The sequence below is a fragment of the Manis javanica genome, chromosome 14 (assembly GCF_040802235.1).
Source record: "Manis javanica isolate MJ-LG chromosome 14, MJ_LKY, whole genome shotgun sequence".
NCBI lineage: Eukaryota > Metazoa > Chordata > Mammalia > Pholidota > Manidae > Manis > Manis javanica.
The window spans coordinates 28,460,557-28,475,851 of NC_133169.1; the positions used below are offsets into that span (position 1 = coordinate 28,460,557).

The 15,295-nt window shown below is 36.2% G+C and overlaps 1 protein-coding gene across 6 annotated transcripts in view; it reads right to left on the bottom strand.

Moving 5' to 3' along the window:
* Positions 1–15,295, bottom strand: part of KCNT2 (potassium sodium-activated channel subfamily T member 2) — a 451,692-nt gene that overhangs the window by 122,662 nt on the left and 313,735 nt on the right. For all 6 annotated transcript variants that reach the window (XR_012125235.1, XM_073221980.1, XM_073221978.1 and 3 more), the window contains 2 exons: positions 11,556–11,705; positions 9,940–10,169 (listed from right to left, as the gene is read on the bottom strand). Coding sequence is in view for 5 of the 6 variants with exons in the window: in XM_073221980.1 (XP_073078081.1) it covers positions 9,940–10,169; positions 11,556–11,705 (380 nt within the window). In the remaining variant the exon portion in view is untranslated. The remainder of the gene's footprint in view (positions 1–9,939; positions 10,170–11,555; positions 11,706–15,295) is intronic.

The following is a 15,295-nucleotide window of genomic DNA, read 5'->3' on the forward strand; positions in this document are numbered from 1 at the left end:
GCAGGAGACAAGAGAGAAAAGGTACATTTCCTTGTACATCCACCACAGCTACCAAGTCATTTCTTTGCACCCCTGTACAGCTAAACTTTTTGAGAGTTGTCTAGACCGAGTGTCTTTAATTTGTCTTCTATCATTCTGTCATAAGCTTCTCCAAGTTAGCATTCTCCACTACCACTCCATGAAAGAGTTCTTATCAACATAAACAATGAACACTGTTTCATTAAATTCAATTGCCCGTTCTTATTCTCATGTTATTTAACCTGTAACCAGCTTTAGACATGGCTGATCACTTCATTCTCTTAATAAACTTGATTCATTTGGATTCCAGCACACCACACTCATCTGATTTTCATACTGTTTTGCCATTAGCTCCTTCCTGTTTCTCACTGCTGGTTTCTTCTTCTCTTCCTGATATTTAATGTCGACATGGTGCAGGTTGCAGCCCTTTGTCTTTATTTCTTTTCTGTCCTTACTCATTTCCTTGATAATTTTGTTCAGTATCACAGTTTTAGATACAATACACGAACTCAGGAATCCCAGTGCACTTTTTCAGTGTATACTTTTCTCCTTACCTCATACTCTTATATCTAACTTCTTGTTTGAGATCTTCCTTTCAGTGTCCAACAAACAATGAAACTTGGCATGTCCCAAAATGAACTCTTCGTCTCCCTGGCTCCACAAAATGTGAACTCCTCACAGCCTTCCCTATCTCAGTGGATGGCCATTTCCTTTTTCCTGTTGCTTAAACCAAAAACCTTGGAGTTTTTCACACTTCTTTTTTACTCACAGTTCACTTCCAATTCGTTAGCAAATCCTGTATACTCCACCTTCAAAGGACATCCCAAATATTCTCCTTACCACTTCAGTTTTGTGGATTTCTCTTATATCCTTCTCCCCTATTTTGGATATGGTTGACCCTTAAACAGCACAGGTTTGAAATGTGTGAATCCATTTATATGCAGATTCTTTCTCAACAAATATATTGGAAAACTTTTTAGAGATTTGAAACAATTAAAAAAAACATTTCCCTTTCCCTAGCCTACTTTATTGTAAGACTTATACAGTACATATATATAGATATAGCATATAAAATATGTTAACCAACAATTTATATTATTGGTAAGACTTCTGGTCAACAATAAGCTATTAGTAATTAAGTTTTTAGAGGGTTGAAAGTCACATATTGCTTTTACTGCACAGGGGGTTGGTACCCCTAACTCCCACATTGTTCAAGGGTCAACTATACTCTGATCCTTGGCCCAAACCGTTTATTCTCAACAGCAGCCAAAGTGATTATAACATAGGTCAGCACAGGTGATGCCTACTATTGCTGTGCTTAAAACCTTGTAATGACTCCCATTTCACTCAGGGCAAAAGCTATAACCCTTACATTGACTTAACAACCCCATGATCTGCCTTTGTACCCCTTTTACCTCATCTCTCATACTCTCAACATCACTCTCTGTGTCTGAGACACAGGGACCTTCTGACTGTTCCTGGAGCTTTCACTCCAGGGCCTTTGTAACAGCTACTACCTCTGTCAAGACCGTGCTTCTTCCAGGTGTCCACAGGGCTAATTCAAGTATTTTCTCAAATGTCTCCTTTTCAATACGGCCTAGTAACCACCTCCTTTAAAAATCCCATCTTTCCAGAATTCAAAGGCCCTTTACTGGCTCTGTTTTCATCTCTTTTTTCTTGCTATTTATCACATTTTATCATACTATTTACTTATTTTTCTATGTATCATTTATTGCCAGTCTTTGGCACAACAGAATGTAAGCTCTGTGAGCTAGGTATCTCTGATGACTAATTTATACAAATATTAATAAAAGTTCCTGGAATATATTAGATACTCAGTAAGTAATTGTTGATTAGATGAAAAAAAAGAGTACAAATACTATAGAAGAAAAATTAATGTTATATCAATGACAAACAGGAGTACCTAACAAAGTCCAAGCAGAGCCATGGATGAAGTGATACTGAAACAGATACAGAGGATTAGGAGTAGTTGCACAGACAAAGTCAGGGGCCAGGGAGTAGAGCCTGTCAGGAGAAATTTAATGTTTCAGATCCATTGGTACCATTGGTAAACAAAAGCCATTTGCACAGATTGAAAAGAATTTAGCGTGATTGGTATTTAGGAGAGTGATTGAAGCGACGGTAAAATGTGGGACTCGAAAAGTAAGAAGGAATCTTTAAAAAAGAAAACTGTAAGTGACTGCGTATTTTATCTTCTAAACTAAAATACTCCTGAGAGTCAAATTGCTCTTAATAAGTGAACCAAGACAAAGTATATAAACTGGGAATGTCCTGGGAAAAGTGGGATGGCCTTATACACACAAGAAATTTTAGCCATCCAATTATAAGCCATTTTATAGAACTTAGACTTTTTCCAGTGGGTAATAAGAAGCAATTAAAATGATTTATTCAGGGAAGTGGAGCCAAGACAGCATGAGTAGGACAGTAGGAATCTCCTCCCAAAAACATACATATTTTTGAAAATACAACAAATACAACTAATCCTAAGAGAGAGACGAGAAGGCACAGGACAACAGCCAGACTACATCCACACCTGTGAGGACCCAGCGCCTGGTGAAAGGGGTAAGATACAAGCCCCGGCCTGGCAGGACCCGAGTGCCCCTCACCCCAGCTCCCGGTGGGGAGAGGAGTCGGAGCAGGGAGGGAGAGGGAGCCCAGGACTGCTAATCACCCAGCCCTAGCCATCCGCACCAGAGCACAGACACAGTGCATGCATGGGGTGCTGAAAACTAGGGAAGCAGGACAGTAAGACCGGTGAGCAGGTCCTGAAGCCAGCACCCCTGTGACAAAGAAAAGTGAGTGCTTTTTGAAACTCTTAAAGGGACAGGGATGCCACAGCTGGATGGAAGCTTCCTGGGTCACAGTCCAGTAGCTGGAAATTCCAGGGAACCCCGGGTGCACTAACCCCCTAGACAACAGCTCTGAGACCCCTCACGGAGGTAAACAGCCAAACAGCCCCTGTCCATTGCCCCTCTGGGGTCCCGCCATAGCAGAGCAGTGGCCTGAGGCAGGCCACGCCCACAGCAAGGAAGCTTCCTCCCTACCGGGCCGGCAAGATACAGAGACCCAGTCTACATGCAATTTCCCAACACGAGCCAGTAGGGGTCGGAGTTGTCCCAGTAAAGAAAGGCCAGGAGCAAGTGGAAAGCCTTGGCTCTCCCAGCTGACAGAAAGTCAATAGCTCACCATTGCACCTATCAACATGAAAAGGCAAAAAAATTTGATCCAGACAAGACTAACCCAGACAGTTACGACATCTTCTACATTTTCCCCTGAGAAGGAACATGGGGAGATAGATTTAACCAGTCTTCCTGAAAAAGAATTCAAAACAAAAGTCATAACCATGCTGATGGACTTGCAGAGAAATATGCAAGTACTAAGGAGGGAGAATACAGAAATAAAACAAGCTCTGGAAGAACTTCAAAACAGAATGGACGAGATGCAAGAGACCATTAATGGACTAGAAAACAGAGAACAGGAATGCAGAGAAGCTGATGCAGAGAGAGATAAAAGGATCTCCAGGAATGAAAGAATTTTAAGAGAACTGAGTGCCCAATCGAAATGGAACAACATCCACACTATAGGGGTACCAGAAGAAGAAGAGAGAGAAAAAGGGATAGAAAGTGTCTTTGAAGAAATCATTGCTGAAAACTTCCCCAAACTAGGGGAGGAAATGGCCTCTCAGACCACAGAGGTACACAGAACTCCCATGACAAGGGATCCAAGGAGGGCAACACCAAGACACATAATAATTAAAATGGCAAAGATCAAAGACAAGGACAAAGTATTAAAGGCAGCCATAGAGAAAAAAAGGTCACCTACAAAGAAAAACCCATCAGGCTATCATCAGACTTCTCAACAGAAACCCTACAGGCCAGAAGAGAATGGCATGATATACTTAATGCAATGAAACAGAAGGGCCTTGAACCAAGACTACTATATCCATCACGATTATCATTTAAATATGAAGGAGGGATTAAACAATTTCCAGACAAGCAAAATTTGAGGGAATTTGCCTCCCACAAACCACCTCTACAGGGCATCTTAAAAGGACTACTCTAGATGGGAGCACTCCTAAAAAGAGCACAGAACAAAACACCCAACATATGAAGAATGGAGGAGGAGGAATAAGAAGGGAGAGAAATAAAGAATCATTAGACAGTATTTATAGTAGCTCAATAAGCGAGTTAAGTTAGACAGTAAGATAGTAAAGAAGCTAACCTTGAACCTTTGGTAACCACAAACTTAAAGCCTGCAATGGCAATAAGTACATACATTTCAATAATCACCCTAAATGTAAATGGACTGAGTGTACCAATCAAAAGACACAGAGTAATAGAATGGATAAAAAAGCAAGACCCATCTATATGCTGCTTGCAAGAGACTCACCTCACACCCAAAGACATGCACAGACTTAAAGTCAAGGGATGGAAAAAGATATTTCATACAAACAACAGAGAGAAAAAAGCAGTTGTTGAAATACTAGTATCAGACAAAATATACTTCATAATAAAGAAACAAAAGATAAAGAAGCACATTACATAATGATAAAGGGCTCAGTGCAAGAAGAGCATATAACCATTATAAATATATATGCACCCAATACAGGAGCATCAACATATGTGAAACAAATACTAACAGTATTAAAGGAGGAAATAGAATGCAATGCATTCATTCTGGGAGACTTCAACACACCACTTACTCCAAAGGACAGATCCACCAGACAGAAAATAAGTAAGGACACAGAGGCACTGAACAACACACTAGAACAGATGGACCTAATAGACATCTACAGAACTCTACATCCAAAAGCAACAGGATACACATTCTTCTCAAGTGCACATGGAACATTCTCCAGAATAGACCACATACTAGGCCATAAAAAGAGTCTCAGTAAATTTCAGAACATTGAAATCCTACCAACCAACTTTTCAGACCACAAAGGCATAAAACTTGAAATAAACTGTACAAAGAAAGCAAAAAGGCTCACAAACACATGGAGGCTTAACAATACGCTCCTAAATAATCAATGGATCAATGACCAAATCAAAATGGAGATCCAGCAATATATGGAAACAAACGACAACAACAACACAAAGCCCCAACTACCGTGGAATACAGCAAAAGCAGCCTTAAGAGGAAGTATATAGCAATCCAGGCATATTTAAAGAAGGAAGAACAATCCCAAATGAATGGTCTAATGTCACAATTACCAAAATTGGAAAAAGAAGAACAAATGAGGCCTAAGGTCAGCAGAAGGAGGGACATAATAAAGATCAGAGAAGAAATAAATAAAATTGAGAAGAATAAAACAACAGCAAAAATCAATGAAACCAAGAGCTGGTTCTTCGAGAAAATAAACAAAATAGATAAGCCTCTAGCCAGACTTAGTAAGAGAAAAAGAGAATAAACACACATCAACAGAATCAGAAATGAGAAAGGAAAAATCACAATGGACCCCACAGAAATACAAAGAATTATTAGAGAGTACTATGAAAACCTATATGCTAACAAGCTGGGAAACCTAGGAGAAATGGACAACTTCCTAGAAAAATACAACCTTCCAAGACTGACCCAGAAAGAAACAGAAAATCTAAACAGACCAATTACCAGCAACAAAATTGAAGCAGTAATCAAAAAACTACCCAAGAACAAAACCCCAGGGCCAGATGGATTTACCTCAGAATTTTATCAGACATACAGGGAAGGCATAATACCCATTCTCCTTAAAGTCTTCCAAAAAATAGAAGAGGAGGGAATACTTCCAAACTCATTCTATGAAACCAACATTACCCTAATACCAAAACCAGGCAAAGACCCCACCAAAAAAGAAAACTACAGACAAATATCCCTGATGAATGTAGATGCAAAAATACTCAACAAAATATTAGCAAACCAAATTCAAAAATACATCAAAAGGATCATACACCATGACCAAGTGGGATTCATCCCAGGGATGCAAGGATGGCACAAAATTCGAAAATCCATCAACATCATCCACCACATCAACAAAAAGAAAGACAAAAACCACATGATCATCTCCATAGATGCTGAAAAAGCATTTGACAAAATTCAACAGCCATTCATGATAAAAACTCTCAACAGAATGGGTGTAGAGGGCAAGTACCTCAACATAATAAAGTCCATATATGATAAACCCACAGCCAACATCATACTGAACACTGAGAAACTGAAAGCTTTTCCTCTGTGATCAGGAACAAGACAGGGATGACCACTATCCCCACTGTTAGTCAACATAGTACTGGAGGTCCTAGCCACAGCAATCAGACAAACAAAGAAATACAAGGAATCCAGATTGGTAAAGAAGAGGTCAAACTGTCACTATTTGCAGATCACATGATATTGTACATAAAAAAAAAACCCTAAAGACTCCACTCTGAAAATACTAGAGCTAATATCGGAATTTAGCAAAGTTGCTGGATACAAAATTAACACACAGAAATCTGTGGCTTTCCTATACACTAACAATAAACTAATAGAAAAAGAAATCAGGAAGACAATTCCATTCACAATAGCATCAAAAAGAATAAAATACCTAGGAATAGACCTAACCAAGGAAGTGAAAGACCTATACCCTGAAAACGATAAGACACTCTTAAGAGAAATTAAAGAGGTCACTAACAAATGGAAACACATCCCATGCTCCTGGCTAAAAAGAATTAATATCGTCAAAATGGCCACCCTGCCCAAAGCAATATACAGATTCGATGCAATCCCTGTCAAACTAAGAACAGCATTCTTCAAATAACTGGAAGAAATAGTTCAAAAATTCATATGGAAACACCAAAGACCCTGAATAGCTAAAGCAATCCTGAGAAGGAAGAATAAAGTGGGGGGATCTCACTCCCCAACTTCAAGCTCTACTACAAAGCCACAGTAATGAAGACAATTTGGTACTGGCACAAGAACAGAGCCACAGACCAATGGAACAGAACAGAGACTCCAAACATTAACCCAAACATATATGGTCAACTAATATTCAATAAAGGGCCATGGACATACAATGGGGAAATGACAGTCTTCAACAGATGGTGCTGGCAAAACTGGACAGCTACATGTAAGAGAATGAAACTGGATCACTGTCTAACCCCATACACAAAAGTAAATTCAAAATGGATCAAAGACTTGAATATAAGTCATGAAACCATAAAACTCTTAGAATAAACATAGGCAAAAATCTCTTAGACATAAACATGAGTGACCTCTTCTTGAACATATCTCCCTGGACAAGGGAAACAAACGCAAAAATGAACAAATGGGACTATATCAAGCTGAAAAGCTTCTGTACAGCAAAGGACACCATCAATAGAATAAAAAGGTATCCTACAGTATGGGAGAATATATTCAAAAATGACAGATCCGATAAAGGGTTGACATCCAAAATATATAAAGAGCTCACACACCTCAACAAACAAAAAGCAAATAATCCAATAAAAAAATGGGCAGAGGAGCTGAATAGACAGTTTTCTAAAGAAGAAATTCAGATGGCCAACAGACACATGAAAAGATGCTCCACATCATTTGTCATCAGAGAAATGCAAATTAAAACCACAATGAGATATCACCTCACACCAGTAAGGATGGCTACCATCCAAAAGACAAACAATGACAAATGTTGATGAGGTTGTGGAGAAAGGGGAACCCTCCTACACTGCTGGTGGGAATGTAAATTAGTTCAACCATTGTGGAAAGCAGTATGGAGGTTCCTCAAAATGCTCAAAATAGAAATACCATTTGACCCAGGAATTCCACTTCTAGGAATTTTCCCCAAGAATGCAGCACTCCAGTTTGAAAAAGACAGATGCACCCCTATGTTTATCGCTGCACTATTTACAATAGCCAAAATATAGCAGCAACCTAAATGTCCATCAGTAGATGAATGGATAAAGTAGAAATGTGGTACATATACATAATAGAATATTACGCAGCCATAAGAAAAAAACAGATCCTACCATTCACAACAACATGAATGGAGCTAGAGGGTATTATGCTCAGTGAAATAAGCCAGGCAGAGAAAGACAAGTACCAAATGTTTTCACTCATATGTGGAGTATAAGAACAAAAGAAAACTGAAGGAACAAAACAGCAGCAGAAGCACAGAACCCAAGAATGGACTAATAGTTACCAAAGGGAAAGGGACTGGGGAGGATGGGTGGGAAGGGAGGGATAAGGATGGGACAAAAAGAAAAAGGGCATTACAATTAGCATGTATAGTGTAGGGGGGGCATGAGGAGGGCTATGCAACACAGAGAAGACAAGTAGTGATTTTACAGCATCTTACTATGTTCGTGACTGTGAATGGGAATGTGGGGGGGACTTGGTGAAGGGGGGAGCCTAGTAAACATAATGTCCTTCATGTAATTGTAAATTAATGATACCAAAATAAAAACTTTTTTAAATAATAAATAAAATGATTTATTCAGAAGCATGACATTATCACAATTATGTAAAAAATTATTACACTGGTGGTAAGGTGCAGAAGAGTGTAGGGCAGTAAGAACAGAGGCAGGGATAAAGGATTAGGAGGTTGGTCTTGCTGCTGAGGGAAGAGGTGATGAGGCTCACACTGTGATGAAACAGGTAGTGGACATAGAACTGAATGACTTTAGGGGCTACTTACTGATAAAATTTAATAGAATTTGGTAAATTATAAACTATCAGAAGAGAGGGGTGGTGAAAAGTCAGAATTGTGACATTACAAATTGGAGGATAGTGGTGTTATCTGGGGTTTTTTTGGCAAAAAATGGAGGAAGAAATGGCTTTGAATGAGGGCTGAGAGATTTGTTCAATATGAATCTGCTGTGTTGGTTTTTCCTGTAAGACATCCAGACAAAAATTACCAGTGGACAGTTGAATATATTGCTATAAAGAAAAGTTTAAGTTAGTGATTTAGATAAGGGAATCATCAATGTATGGAGTACAACTGAACGCATGAAGGCAGATATAACTCTTCAGGGAAAATGAATGTATGTGATGCAGAGAAAAAGCACCAGAGTGTTTCAAGAACATTGTCAGTGATATGGATCTAGTGACAGAGAGGAAAGTGGTGGCCTTGCCAGAGCAGTACTTGTGATATAATGATTGCAGACTTCATATTGAACTGGGCAGATATATGAGGAGACAATACAATTTCAAACCAGCAACTAAAGACAACTCTTTTGAGGGTCTGATATGTGAAGATGTCATAACATCAAGTCCAGAAAGGTGTGTGTGTGCATACAGATGTTAAAAGAGAAAAACAGAGAGACAGAAGGAGGGAAGGGGGAATAAGTAGTCTTGTTGAAAGTGAAAGTTAGGTAATAAAGATGAGTTAAAACAGAGTGAAGTTCCTAAGGAACAGAGATATATACAATGCAGAAGTGAAGGCATTAATAATAAAATATTAAAAGCTAAAATAAAGGACACATTCTCCTTTGACAGAAACTAAATATTTGAAACTGTTGGTAGTTTGACTGTAAAATTTAAAGGATATTACTTTTTGGATCTATTCCGTATTATTTTTAACTTTTGTGCCACAGAAGCAAACTTCAATTGTGAGAATGAGATGAAGGATAGAAGGAGAGTCTTGAGAAAAATAGAGAACATTTAAAATAGTCTCTGTTGATAATGGATAAAGAATTTTTAAAGTAAGTATAGAAGTATTAGGTGCTTATATTATAATATGTAATATGAAATAATTGTTAGAAGTTTTGAATTAGGTTAATTTCTTACCAATTTAGTAGCTTAGAAATTTTGTTCTGTATAATTAGTCACACAAGTATACAATATACACAATTTTATTTTAATTTTTTTACTATCAAATTTTAATAAATTTTCAAGTATGCTATTATTCATTTTTAGAAAGAAACTAATGACATTTTCAGATTTATTTATACTTACCCATGCTGGCAATTATGCTATGTACAGGTAGTCTAGAAGGTCCATGATAAAATGACCTTGGTACTTTGCTTTTTTTCTGCTGGTCTTGGTTTTTAAATGCTGAATTCTCTTCTTTGGTAATATTAATATAAAAACATGTATCTGTAGCATTCATAATATATCGAGGACCTGGATTCAGCAAAATGTTTTTATTATCCTCCCTCCTAACACCAATCAAGCAAACACCAAACCTTAATTTAAAAAAAAAAATAAAAGAGTTTAAGAATTGCAATTCACCAAAAGTCTTACGGTTTTTTTGTCCTTAAGTTTGCATATATAAGAAAATTAGTAAACTGTCATAAGGCAAAGGAGAGTTAAAACGTCAAGGCACAGTATTTTAAAGCTTGAAAGAACCCTAAAAGTTCAAGACTCTTGCTTCTATAGGAAAAGGATCAATATTTATAGGAAAAGAAATAATTAGGGTATCATGAAATCAATTTAGTTGATTATGACATATGTATATATACATTTAAATGAAGATGGTATATCATATAATATCATATAATATATGGTAAAAATTTTTTTTACATTTGTGTGTGCACTGGATCTTACCATAAAAATATATATCTTACTGTCATCAAAAAAAGTAAAACATAACGTCACTTTAGTCAAAAAATATTTGAAAGTCATTGGCCTAAAGGAGAGGGGGAAACTTAGCCAAGGTCACATAAGAAAGAATCATGACACCCTACATTTCTTTTTATTCTGTTGTTACCATATTGCTGTTACCATATTTGGTTTACCCTAAATTTTATTTTAAAAAATTTTAAATCATTTTAAATGGGTGGGCAGCTTAACTAGGAGAATTAACAACCACTGAATGTAACAGGTGTTACTTACAAGTTTCTTATATACTTTTTCAGGTTATGCCCCAAACACAAAATGTCCTTAATACCTTTATTTCAATATGCCTTATTGTTACAAATAAATCAAACTAAAAATATTTTTTAAACATCAGAAGTGTATGTGTAGATTGAATCATAATGAGAATTGAAGTAGAATGCATCATATAAAAGATACAATACAAATCTTTATAAATATGCTACATTAATATATTTATAATATGATAATATGATAATATATTACTTCCATGATAGACATACATTTTTACTTAAGTAAATAATGTTACTCCAAAAGGAAAAAATAGTGTTCAATGTTTGAATTGGAATGTACAGTCATTTATATTTTAACTAATTTTTCTAGCCAAAGCAAGTTTTTTTAAATGTTTAGCTTTTATAAATGTTATTACTACTTTGTTTAAATTTTAATCAATACTTTAAAGTTTAGACTTATAAAGGATTCATTTTCATATATTTGTGAGTTCTTAATATTTTTTTAATGTTTTTAAAGATAATTTAAAAGGTATTAAAGTCAATACTCCTACTAATTATATACCTTATAATCTTAACTTGAGGAGACCATATAGAAGGCCAGAGTTCAAATGTCTAAATAACAACGTAAAAAATTCTGGAGCACGTGCATCTCACGAGCCCCAGTATGGGTTCTATTTCAGAAAACTATATTTAAAATGTGTGATTGGATAATATTTTAATTTGACTCTGGAAGCAGAAACATACTTTTTATGTGCATGGAAAGAGGCATATGTAAAGCTCTTTCCTTCATATTCAGCAAAAAATGTACTTTCTTCCAAAACAATGTGGTATACTTCATTCCCAGAGCATCTACCATACATCTTCTGCCATTGTTCTGGTGATTGCTGGCCTTCTCTACAACAAAAACACACACACACAAAGACAAAAAAAAAAAGAATGTGGTTAGAAAAGTATTTGCTACTTCTAATAGAAATAACCTGGAGTTTCCCAAATGTAAGAATTGGTAAACACAGTTCAAAGAATTATCCAAGTAGTGCTCTAAATGATGACATTATTTTCAAATACAATGAGTTACTACAAAAATTATAAAATTAACACAGTATACCAGCTTGAGAGATGCAGATTCTAAGAAAGTTGGAGTTTCATAATCCAGTTAATGAAAGCATTTATCCTATGAAGTAGTAAAATACAGCATTTCATTTTTAGTCTCTGTTTATGTATATCCCTTCATATACATCCTACATAAAACATTTGTTTTATACTCTCAATAATTTGACCCACTTTCTCTCATTTATTATACCTGCATGGCCTCTGTAAGTAAGTGATATTGCTTTGTATTTAAAATTGTAAATGTTTATATGTCAACTTATCAAATTAATTTCATAGAATATATACTCTTAATTTCTGTCCATGTCATCAGAGGCTTTCCTTCAATGGTGTAACAGTTAAGAAAAGAAGTTCTTCATGACAGAGGAAGGGTCGCCAAAAGAGATCCCCAGTGTATTTTTATAAAGAAGGTAAGTTGTGAGTTACTACTTTTGTATCCTGCAACTTTGCTGAATCCAGTTATTAGTTCTAACAGTATTATGGTGGAGTCTCTAGGGTTTTCTATATATCATGTCATCTTCAAATAATGACAGTTTCTTCCTTACCAATTTGGATGCCTTTTATCTCTTTGTGTTGTCTGATTGCTGTGGCTAGGACCTCCAGTACTATGGTAAGTAAAAGTGGTGAGAGTCTTGTTCCTGATCTTAGAGGAAAAGATTTCAGCTTTTTGCCATGGAGTATGATGTCAGCTGTGGGTATCATGTATGACCTTTATTTTGTTGAGGTATGTACCTTCTATACTGTTTTGTTGAGAATTCCTATATACTAACAACAAATTAGAAGAAAGAGAAATCAGGAAAACAATTCCATTTACAATTGCATCAAAAAATACAAAGGAATAAACCTAGCCAATAAGGTGAAATATGTGGGCTCTGAAAACTATAAGACACTCATGAGAGAAAGTAAAGATGACACAAATAAATGGATATCTATCACATCCTCATGGATAAGAAGACTATTATCAAAATGGCCATCCTGCCCAAAGCAGTTTATAGATTCAATGCAACCCTTATCAAAATACCAATGGAATTTTTCAGTGAGCTAGAGCAAATAATCCTAAAATTCATATGGAACCACAAAAAGACCCTGAATAGCCAAAAGCAATCCTGAGAAGAAAGAATAAAGCAGGGGGGATTATGCTCCCTGACTTCAAGCCAGTAACTTGTTTAAAAACATGTGAAGGACCTGAAAGACATTTTTCTAAGGAAGACATACAATTGCCAACAGACCCATGAACAAATGTTCTGCATCAGTAATCGTCAAGGAAATATAAATTAAAATCACAGGGAGATAGCACCGAACACCAGTTAGGATGGTCACTATACAAAAGACAAGAAACAGCAAATGCTAGTGAGGATGTGGAGAAAGGGGAAGGAACCCTCCTGCATGGTTGGTAGGAATGTATATATGCACCCCTATGTTTATTGCCACATTATTTACAAGAGCCAAGGTATGGAATCAACCTAAGTGACTATCAATAGATGAATGGATTAAGATGTGGTGCACATACACAATGGAATAGTGTTTGGCTATAAAAAAGAAAGAAATCCTGCCATTTTCAACAACATGGATGGACCTAGAAGTATTATTCTAAGTGAAATTAGCTAGGTGGAGAAAGACAAACACCATATGATTTCACTTATTTGTAAAATATAAGAAGAAAACAAAACAAAATGAACAAAACAGTAGACTCATAGACACTGATAAGTGACTAGTGGTTACCACAGAGAAGGGGTTGGGGGTTTTGGGGGGGAAGGGTGAGGGTAATAAAAGGGCCCAAATACTGTCAATCATAATATACTTTGGTGATGGGGATGGTAGTACAGCATGGGGAATATAGTCAATGGCTCTGTAACACCTTCCTACGCTGACAGACAGTAACTGCTCTAGTGGGGTAGGGATTTAATAATGTGGCAACTGTTGAACCACTGTCCTGTATACCTGAAACCAGTGTAAGATTGTATATCAATGATACCTCAATTAAAATAAAAGAAGACAAGTTACCACAGAAAGTGGTTTCCTTTTTTCTGGGATGTTCTGCTCATTGGTCTTAGAAATACATACAAACTTCAACCTATGAAAAATTTATTGTGAATAAGCAATAGCTCTTTTTCCTCATTTTATATAAGTTCCATTTATTTTTGCTGAATAAAGTTTATAAATTGTTAGTACAAGAAATGCACATTCAAAAAGGGAAGTGACACATAAAAGTCAAAATATTTGATCATAGTTTCTGTAGATTTTGGATTAGATCTATAGAGATTTACAAGTCATATCTACCACATGTAAGGTTTAAAAAGCTATGTTAAACTCTGAGTTGTGTCTAAAGGATTACTAGAAAGATAATACATTTATCAACATTTGCAAAATGTTGATGAGTTTTTAAAAATCATTTATTTTTCCAGGCATGTTTCACTAGTACTCTGTTCCCTCTGAAGTATGCAGAGTCGAGAGCCAGGACTTGAAATCTGACTGCCTGAACTGAATCCTAGTTCTGCAATCCTGGATGAGTTATTTGACTTCTCAGTGATTCTTACTTCTGTGAAAAACAGGGTCAGCCTCATAGGGTTGAATACAATGAGGTAATACAAATATTCACTTAGCAGTTGATGCAGTCATAGTAATCACCCTGTAAATGTTAGTTTCCATTATTACTTTTTTGTTATATCTTCCTCAGTGATAAATTTGGGAACCACACTCACCATGCCTAGACAACCTATTGAACAATATAAACCTTTACCCTTTCTTCTGTAATGTTAATATATTTGGTAATAGGAAAATAAAACAATTTTGACTATTGACAGTGTATGACTACACCTACTGCTCCCCAAGAATCATTGCTCCTGGTGGAGAAAACATTCCTTTGGAAATCAAAAATAAAATTATTGCTGTTATGGACCACATTGCTACTTGGCAAGATGGTACTTGGCAAACATAGATTCCATTTAAAGGCAGAAATATAAGAAAAGGTACCAGTAATTCAACAGAGTTTGGGATCCAAATGGAATGGCAGCAGGGGGTCAAATAATTGTCACACAAGGCTACTAGAAGCTAGTCAAGAGAATCATAAATCTAATTCTAGGGACTGAAATGGGAATACAATGTGGTAACTTGGAAAGGAACAGAAAGGGAGTCAGATAAGGGCAGTTCTGATTAGTTTTCCTTAAATCATTTGCTTGTACTCATGCTATTTTATATTCTCATCTTTCACCTCAAGGGACATCTTTTCCTTATAATTTCTCCAAAAATCCTTAAAAGATAACCAAGAATATCTAAGTTCAGCTAATTGTAAATTTACAAATTTTTCTCTTTTCAGTTCTTATCAATTGCTTGAGAATATGCTTGAGAAATTGCTTCCTATACAACATATCTGTTGA